Consider the following 9,892-nt stretch of genomic DNA (forward strand, 5'->3'; position numbering starts at 1 on the left):
GCAGATAGGTAAGAGATTTTTGGTTTGGTTTGCTTTTTATTTCTTTTTCTTGTTTGTTTTTTCTGAACTGGAAGTTAAGCTTTGAGGAGACTCAAATAATTTTTTAAAATACTGTATTACATCTATAGCATGTTTCTGGGCTTCTCAAAAAGAAGTACAAACTGTGCTTAAACAAGACAGTGAAGAATGAAATATTTCTGTACTGTAAGAAGCCACACATTCAAGATTCGGAAGCCTGTTTTGAAGGGCTGCTTTTGAATTTTATCTATGTCAATCTGGGGGAAAAAAAAAATCAGTTGATTTTTTTCATAAATCACAGCTTCAGTTAGCTCTCTGAAGGTCAGGAAGCCAAGCTCAATCTATCTTCCCTATTTAATTGCAGAGCAAACTGCAGGTCAAACCAACTTCTGAACTAAGTTAGGGCAGACTAAACTGTAAAGCATAGCTGAAGTTAAAGCTATCTTATTTTTTGCCATGCTTTATGGTACATTGTGGCAGTGACCTGGCCCATGCTACTTGTTCTAGGCCAAATGCCAGTTACACAGATATGGTGATGTCCAGTACTGCAGGACTGCCTAACATGCCAAGGATGTGCACATTGAGAGAGAGTAAAGGAATGTGAGCATACGACTGATGGCATTTGAAGCTCCAGCAAGCACACAGCACACATCTTTGCACATTAGCAGCCTTCCACACCAGTGTTTACTGGGTTTGCTCTGTGTAAACAGTCTGACATCTGTTTGTATGAGAAAAAAAAAGCTCTGGTAAAAGGCTAGATTGACCTTTGAGGCAAATGTAGAAGAAATTTTAAGGAGAAATCTGCAGGCTGATTTTCTACATTATGAATGCTATCAGCAGGCAAATAGTTTTTTACCACACATTGTCCCTGAAGCCACAGCAATGCTTCTGTGATGTAACTTTGATAAAAGAGAAGTTGGAGCTTATATTTTGCAACACCTTTGGGTGGCTTTGTTAGTTTATTTGTATATATTTTCTTGCAGGCTTTGAAGGTAACAGCCTATATAAATGCATATGCACGCACTCATGATTACAGGATTAGATCACTTAAAGACAGTTTGTAGCTATTTGTTTAGTTCAATTCCTACCAGAACATTTTTATAATAAGAGAATTTCTTGTATTTTGACCCATGTTAGTTCCAGGGCTGTTGGAGGGAGGCTTGAAGGGGGGCTTCTCTACCTCTATTGCTCTATTCCTAAATTCATACATGGCTGCCCAACTAAATGACTGGGTCTGCAGAGATGCTGAACAATCACTCCTCATATTAGATAGAAGAAGGGTATTTGCAGGTTAAAATGTTAAACCCTTGGTAATTTTAGGATCTAGAAATGGAGATTTTTAGGTTTTCTAATTTTACTTATCGGTGAATAATGAATTCATTCGTATTACAGACTAATTGGAAGCCTTCCTAGAAAATCCAAAGATCATCAGAGTACTTCAAAGTACTCTTTTCAAAGTACTTCAAATTGACAAAAATACCATATTTGACAAAAGCAGCGTGGTCATATTTAGTGTGTAGCTTGATCTTTACTCAGACAATACCTTACCATAACTTTTCCCATTACAATTACATTTTCTGCTCTCTCTCTCCCTTCCTGCAGCAGATTTCTCAAATAACACTGTACATAATTTTAGTGTGAGTCTTAGTGGTGTAACTTATTGTGATGATGATACCATGCTTTGCAAATGACTCTGTGCACCTGGAACTTAAGTTAAGGACTTTTAGTTCCAGGGCTGCAACTGTAATGTCTCAGCAAGTCTTTAAACCCAGCTTTACAAATAAGTGGTTATGCAGTCTCCTGGACATGCACTGCAGCTTCCTGAGGGAAGGAAAAGGGCAAAATCCAGACTAGATGGGAAGCGTTTGGCCCAGCAGGATGTCCCTGACTTTTCACCCTTAGGGTCATGGTTCAGAATGTGACTTCCAGGCAGAGCAACCTGTGGGGAGGGACAGGATCTCCTGTGGTACAGGAGCTGTCACCAGGTCATTTTGCTGCCAGTGGGAGTACATTTCCCTGTAGTCTGAGGCTGTTTTAAGGTCAGGAGTCAAATATCTAGTGCTTTTGTGTTTCATGTTGCTCACACAATTGATCACGTTCGTTCCTGTGCATGCAGGGTTAGTCACAGGGAGGAGGGAAAGCGTTTCGGTGACCAGAGCTCATAAAAAGTGAGGATGTCATCTGTTCACAATATCTTAAACTTCTGAAGCTTTCTGAAGCTTAAAACAGTTATCTATTTCTCAGAAAAATTCCTGTGTTTTATGTGTGTAATTGGTGTCAGGACTGCAAAAAAAGAATTCATGGCTCCCTACAAAGTCATTAGTTTTGGTGCCCCATGGCTCCGAAAAGCATTAGCCCCCCCTGCTTTAGGCTGCCTTTCACCCAGCATCTCCTGTGGCTGCAGGTCTGCCAAGCTGGCACTTCCTTTTGCAGGAGATAGAACAAACCATATGGCCTGAAGTGACAGAATAAGAGCAGGTCACTTTTAACTCTCTCTTCTTCCTACTCTATTCATATCTGGAGATGAAAATAAATCCCTGAAAAGCAGGAGGACATGCCAGTTCCCTCTTCAGGGCTTCTCGCCTTTTATATGTTCCTGTCCTACAGTCTGGGCTGTGTTTTTTCTGATAGATCCAGCTTAGTAACCATCTGATGGTTTGGTAGATACAAGAGGATTGCCCATTGTTGGACAGGACATCTTGGGAGGTGCAAGAGTGTGACCAAGGTCCCTTGTTGGAGCAAAAAGGCATTTTTTCCATTCCACATTGTAGCCAGACTGAGAATTTTTCAGTCTATCCAAGAGAGAAGTTTCCATGTATTTTTGTATCTGGAGATTTTTGTGTCACAGTGTTGGCTTTATTTGTTACAAACATCTTGTCAGTAGCATCTTGTGAAAAAAAGGTCACAGACTTAGTGCTAGCACTAAAATCTAAGAGTTGGATGAGAGCTGAATAAAGAAGAGGACATACACCAAGGTCAGTGGTTCCAGTAGTACCAGTAGTATCTTCTGTTAGAGAAGTGTATACCAGTGTTTGAATCCTTAGGTCAGTGAAATAAAAAAGGACAAAAATAAGAAGACATTCATTCTGCAGCCTAGGGACTACTTACAGCTCTCACTCTTTTATGACTCATTAACTTTTTTTTTTCCCCCTAGTATCTTGAGATTCTTAAGATTCATATTTTACAGTGTTTTTTGAGGGAAAAAAAAAAGGTAACTCTGAAATGAGATACAGCAAGTGATATTTCTGCTTTGATTTGGATATATTGGGGGAAGGGCTTGGGGGGGCAAGGGGGGGAGCAGGCAGTAGGAGTTTAAAATTTAGTCTCAGAATAAGAAGTTAGCTTCACCTTGAAAATAGAAATCATCTGTTTCCATACATGGCATTGTACCAGCAACACATTCTTCATTTTTCATGTGGCTTCTTGGTAAATAAAAAAAATATGGGTTTTTAAAATAAAAAATAAAGAATAAAGAAAAAAATAAAAGAGAAATTAACTCTACAGCTGTATTTGAGTTAAATGATGATTTTCCCAGTACAAGAGAAACAGTCATATGTAATAATAATACCAAAAAACTCCAGTGACCTTTATTTCCAGTCAAATGATGAGAATGAAGAAGAAAACAATAGAAAAACAAAGACATGTGAATTCTCAGCAAATGTTCCTCATTTTCCTTTCTCCTCCTCTCAGTTTGTTCAGGGGTTGCAGCTAACCCATGATTAGTACAGCTTTACCTCCAACATTTTTTCACATGGTGATTAATGAGGGAAGGCAGGCTTTGAAGCCACTTTCTTCTCCCAGACAGGTGCAGTGTTTTAACTGTGAAAGAGTTGACATGTGAATTATTTGTAAAGAGGGAGCTATCTAAACACATCATTAGCAAAGGACAAAAGGCATTGACCTAACCTGGTGCCACAGCACTTTCAAATCCTTGGTTGTTTTCCAACTTACTGATTGTTTAAAGATTTGCCATTATTATTGGCAATGACTATTTTTCCTCCATTGTTAAATTCAGATTGTGAAAATCAACTCTTTGATTTGCTTGGAGATCTTTTCCCTTTTTCAAATATTGCCAGTGCCTATGGCATGTGCAATAATTCAGATAGTGTAATTTTAGGCAAACAAACATGCTTATCATGAAGGATGGAAAGTGCAAATTGCTGATAAAATACTGTCAGAAATCTGTTCCCACTCCACTAAGTAAAGAAAGTAATCAATTGCTTCATTTTTGTGGTTTATAATTTGTTCCCTATTGAACAAAATATGTCTCTCATGTTTAATTTTTATTGTATGCTCAAATTTAGGCACATGTCAGCAAGCTTTTATGAATTAAAGCCTTTATGCTTCTGAATTGCTAGATGTTATTTACAAATATTTTACAAGAGTTATTGATTATGACACGGGAGGGGGAAACAATGAATCCACAGCTGACCAAAATAAATTTATCTTTTATCTAACTAGTCTTTTCACTCTCCTCAAAATTTAGTGAAATATGTTTTACATCTATAGGTCAGGAACCAAAGAGCACATTAGGCATTCAAGTGAAAGGTTAAAGATCTACTACCAAGTAATGAAATGCCAGGTGTTTATGAAACTCCAGAGCCCTGTGGGGGGAAAAGTAGAGAGCAAAGACAGGAGGAGTTTTGAACCTATGGGTAAAACAACATAAACAGGATACCAAAAAGAAAAGTGAGGGAGGAAAACAGTAATGAAGTGTTGCTCAATACGTGTGAAATCGGAGCCATAATTTCATCCTGCCAGAGGATAAGAAAGGAATGAACAATGAAGGCACGGAGAAGGAGGAGGTGACAGTCACTGTAAATCAATATCCAAGGTTAACACAGGACATTCTGTAAGAACATTGCTTCATTAAAAATAGGAGTTGTGATGGGCTGGGATTAAGGGACACAACTGATATAGACCCTGTTAGCTTTCTTTGTGGTAGATAGGAGGGAAATTCAGCACATTTATGACTAAAATTGATGGCTGCTACAAAAATGGTAAATAGTTATGAGTAGCGCAGTGCTGGATTTGGGGGTCCAGTGATTTTTTCAAGTCTAGATCTGCCATTATTCTGCCTTCCTTTCACTGAAAATAGGCAAAGCACCACTGAGGTCTCTTGTGACTGGCACCCAGCCAGCTGAAACAGCCAGCTGGAGGTTTTCCAAGTGTAGGAGGTGCACAGCTGTTAAGACCCTCTAGACTACAATACTGGCAGAGCCACCAATAGGCAGATGCTACTGCTGCAATTGCATCAAGCCTGGAGCTCAAAGAGATCTGTCCTGTTTTCACTCAGACAATGTGGGAACTTGGTCTTTCCACAGTGCCTTATGAAACCCAAATGTCTGGAAACTAGCTGCTTCTTCTTTTCCTTTTCCCGAAATTTCTCAAACTTGGGCCTTCATGTTGACATGAACTTTGGGTGGAAGAAAGAGGGGCTCACTTGTCATACTGCAACAACCAAGCCTCCAAGCACTTCCATCTGGCCCCTGTTCCTACTCCTCTCTGGAGTACAGCATGACAAAGAAACACCTGTCGTAGACATATTTCAGCCTACAGCTACTCATTTGTGCATTCATTTACACATTTTGCACTCCTTACTGTAAGAAAGGTATATTTACTTGGAAAGAAGTGTCACTAGCTGGTAAAATTAAGGACTGCTGCCCTATGATGTAGGTTCTGGATGTGGAAAGGTGTCTTTTATAGTCTGTATCCCTTTTGTTTTCTGCATATGTGCTTGTGGCTTGGCGATGATTTCTTGGGTTTAAATTCAGTGCAGTGAATCAAAAGTAGCTTGTGTTCATGTAGCACCTGTTGTCAGGACAATTGATTTTCCAGGAATGTCATGAAATTAGCATGATTTTACCCTACTGGTGCCAAATAGGCATGCATATATAAACTTTACTAACAAGGAAACTAAAGCTTGTGGCTTACTTAACAACATCAGCTGGTGGCATGAACCAAAAAATCCTTGGCCACAGAATTAGGCAGCTAGAGCCATGTTCTGACCAGGCTTTTTTAGCAGTTGAGTTCTTGTCTCTGCTGCAGTCCTGTCAGTGACAGTACATAGGCCTATATCCATCCATACACACACCTATCTATTCATCTACCTATGTACCTGCTTAAATAACTGCCTGTATAGTTTGTGTGTTACTGAAGAATGTCACAGGTAATACAGTAGGAGCGCAAAGTCTCTCTCTGTATATATGTATATATGTATATGTATATGTGTATGCATTTTGCTTTTTCTGGTGATCTCTAAATGGCCTCTTAAATTATTTGACTCTTTCAAAGTCATTCTCATAGAAAATTAGAAAATTATAAAGCAAAAAGTCCTGGGAAGTCATGTCATCCATCTCTTTGCTTCAAGAGAAGCTATTATGATAAAGTACTAGTGAGTTAGAATCATAACAGATGGAGAATCATATGTATGTATAAATTTTTTCCCATGAAGTAGAGGAGGGAATTGTGTGCAGATTTTTTACATAAAGAAACAGTGTGTAGCTTACCCACTGTGAATAAATCTAATTTAGTCATCTTTATGCCTCCCTGATCTTCCTCCTCTGAAGTTTGCTGGAGGGTCAGATGTGCACTCTGGGAAATTTTCCAGATTTGGTGTTGGTTCACTCTGCCCCTCCCCCCCCTCCTCTTCTTCCCCCCTTTTTTAAGCCCACTACTCAGCCTTCTGCTGAAGTTTCTTTGCATTATAACAATGCCAGCAGTGCTGAGGCTGTCTTTAAGGCCCTGGTTTGGCTGCAGGCTGAGTGCTAAGCAGCACTCCAGGTTCTTCCATGCCATTGTGTGCTGCAGCCTCTGCGTGGCAGCAGAACATAGCGTGCCTGGGAGGTGGCAGCTGTGGCCTAGACCAGGATCATTTTCAAAGGAAATGCTGGTGTTGGACACTGAGAGTTAGGGCTCTGCTTTCTACTTCCACCTCTGCTACTAATCTTTGTATGGTCTTTGGCAAATCACTTACATTCTATGTTGCCCAGCTGCAAAAGTATTTATGTACCCGGTGCTCCCTCCTGTTTTGTTTGGTTTGGTTTTTTTTGTTTTAGAGGGGGGGAATATGTTTTTTATTTATTTATTTTTGACTTAGATTATTTTGGAAATAATTTTCATATCACCATCTATGTAACTTACCTCACAGTATTATTAGTACTCTGAGGTACACCTTATTTTTAACATGTGAGGACCTGCTGTATTTTTTGAAATATTTCTGTTCATAAGTGAAGCCACACTTCTACACTGACAGACTTCAACCCTCACTTGCAATCTCATTCTTTTTTTGGCTTCTTCTTTTTTTTTAATTTTTCTTTTCTCCAATTTCTTCACATATCTTAGCAATAAAATAGTTGTAGTCAGCTGTATTCATCTGACCTCACTGGGTGCTTTTAATCACTTCTTAATGAGTCAAAGCCAGAGTCAGCTTCATTTTATAAAAACCAGTTGGAAAAGATAAGAATCACAGAATTTCCATTTGAAAATCAGTATTAGTATTTATTTTCAGTGTAATAGGGCCTCAGTGCTCCTGTTACGTATCCTGGTGTACTGTCTGCACTACAGATACCTAAAGAAGAGCAGCTAAAAAAAAAAAAAGGTATTTGTGGCACTAAATAGCTATTCTTCATTGCAGAATGTAGTTTAACTTCTTCATTGTGGTGTGATAAGTGTTCATCTCTGTCCTTTAGGCTGTACAGCATGTATGTTTTACTCCTGAAATGTCACTGTTACAGATGCTAAAGTTAGGAACAGAGCTGCACATGCCCCAGCATGTTCTGGCATTCAAGGGACGGGACATGCTGGGTGCCAGCTGAGCCTTTCGTCCGCTTCAACGTAGCACTGAAAAATGTTCTGGTTTTGCTGATGAATCTCGTGTATATTATTCTTTTTTGTCTAACCCTACAGCTAAAGGCTGATGAAAGAATCATCAAAACAGAGCACGGCCTGCTGATCCGCAGCTTGCAAAAAAGGGATGCAGGAGCCTACTTTTGCAAAGCCCAGGAGCACAATTTCGTCCACACCATCGTGAAGCTGAATTTAAATGTAATTGAGAATGGGCAAATGGAAAGCACTCAAAAAACTGAGGATGAGGAGGGCCGGGTGAGGGATTTGCTGACAGAGTCCCGGCTGAGGTACAAGGACTACATCCAGCTCGTCAGCAGCCCCAGCTTTAGCCTGGATGAGTACTGTGAACAGATGTGGCACCGGGAGAAACGGCGGCAGCGGAACAAAGGTGGTGCCAAATGGAAGCATGTGCAGGAGATGAAGAAAAAGCGAAACCGAAGACACCATGAGCCAGCCAGACCTCTGTCTACGTAGTTTGTAAATGCTATTTAAAGAAAGGACATTTACCATGAGAAAAATACTGTGTTCTGTTTTTGTGCATCCTGCCTATGAATCAGTACTGCTTCTTATTGACATCAGATAACTCACCATCACTATTAATTTGTAGGAGACTGTAAAGTGGGATTCGATACTAAGTGAGAAATTCCTTACTGGAGTACCACACACACACCAGACAATAATTAAAAATGCATTCATTAAAAAGAAGCAAAGTACACTTCTAGCTAATTCCTGGGTAGCCTGAGGCTACGTGACGTGTGTTCTGTACTTCCTGCATAATTTTCACGTAGGATTTAGTGTCCATGTTCCCATGTTAATATTTGCAGCCACATTCTACCCTAGAGATGGCTGCATTTCAGGGGAAGGCAGATGTATTTCTAGTTCTTTGGCATCTTTCTGAATAAGCAGCATGGTAGAAATGTGTGACAGATATGCAAAAATACCTGCTAATTTTCCCATTGAGCTTGTATACAGGCACATGGGTGGGGTTTGCTTTCACAGAGAGGCTCAGCAGAAAATCAAATTATGTGTTGGCTTACAGACAATATTCATTCTTCCCATTAGAACAAAATTAAAAAAAAAAAAAAAAAGAAAGCATAATCATAGTTTTAGAGAGGAGAATTATCAGGTATTACTCATTAGAGTTTGAGTAGCCATCAGTTTGCAGTCCATCTGCTGAAATGAAATGGTGACTCTAATTGAAACTGCCACGGAGATATTTTGGGAGTAAATTTCCTAAGTGGTCTGTAGGAGATACATGCACAAATCCTATTAACAAATAATGGGATTCCTGCCTGCACCTCTTCTGTCTCTCTAAAGGTTTGACTCTGACTGTTTCTCTGTCCCTTTTCTGGCTTTGTTTTATGCAGAGGAAAATGAAAATAAAAGAAAACAGAGGAAAATAAAAATAAAAGACAACAACAAAGCTAAAACAAAAGACGATGAGGGAAAATACTTAGTGGCTGAGACCAGTGCTCTTGAGACAGAGCTGACATTCCTCAGATGTGTGTATTTGGGATTTTCTCCCAAAGGTATTATGTATTTTTAAATGGAATTTGCATTGTTGGAATTAATACTTTTATTATAATTAAATAAAACAAAAGATGTCCGTGTGTAAATAAAGCTTGTAAGTTAGAAATTTGCTATATACCATAATTTCATTTGTAAAGTATTCCTAGTTCCTTGCTTCATATTTTGGTTTTATTTGTGTAAATCTTTCCATGTAAGCAAGAACAACTGGCTTCATTCTTGTCAACAATGTGATTTAATTGAATTTATTCCTGATATGCAGCAGCAAACACAAGCTCAAAATCAGCCCTACTGCCTCTTCTCATGAGTCACAGCCCCCCCTTTCCCCTCTTCCACCTAAACTCCCTCCATTTTGCCTTTCACGCCTTTTTGAGTGTGAAATGACAAATTAGCCACTTCCTCACATGGAAGAGAGCTTTGATGGATACCAAAACAACAGACTTTACTTGTTTCTCATGCATTCTGCAGATCTTGAGAGCAAAGTCTGTGGGAAACCCGT

At 39.4% G+C, this 9,892-nt stretch overlaps 1 protein-coding gene across 4 annotated transcripts in view; it reads left to right on the forward strand.

Annotated features, from left to right (window-relative positions):
* Positions 1 to 9,277, forward strand: part of SEMA3D (semaphorin 3D) — a 138,528-nt gene extending 129,251 nt beyond the window's left edge. For 3 of the 4 annotated variants that reach the window (XM_030459131.1, XM_030459138.1, XM_030459146.1), the window contains one exon: positions 7,927 to 9,277. In XM_030459131.1, the coding sequence (XP_030314991.1) occupies positions 7,927 to 8,340 (414 nt within the window). In that variant the 3' untranslated portion in view covers positions 8,341 to 9,277. The remainder of the gene's footprint in view (positions 1 to 7,926) is intronic. The other variant, XM_030459153.1, reaches the window with a different exon arrangement.
* The last annotated feature ends 615 nt before the right edge of the window (positions 9,278 to 9,892 follow it).

Source organism: Calypte anna, chromosome 1, assembly GCF_003957555.1.
Source record: "Calypte anna isolate BGI_N300 chromosome 1, bCalAnn1_v1.p, whole genome shotgun sequence".
Classification (NCBI taxonomy): Eukaryota; Metazoa; Chordata; class Aves; order Apodiformes; family Trochilidae; genus Calypte; species Calypte anna.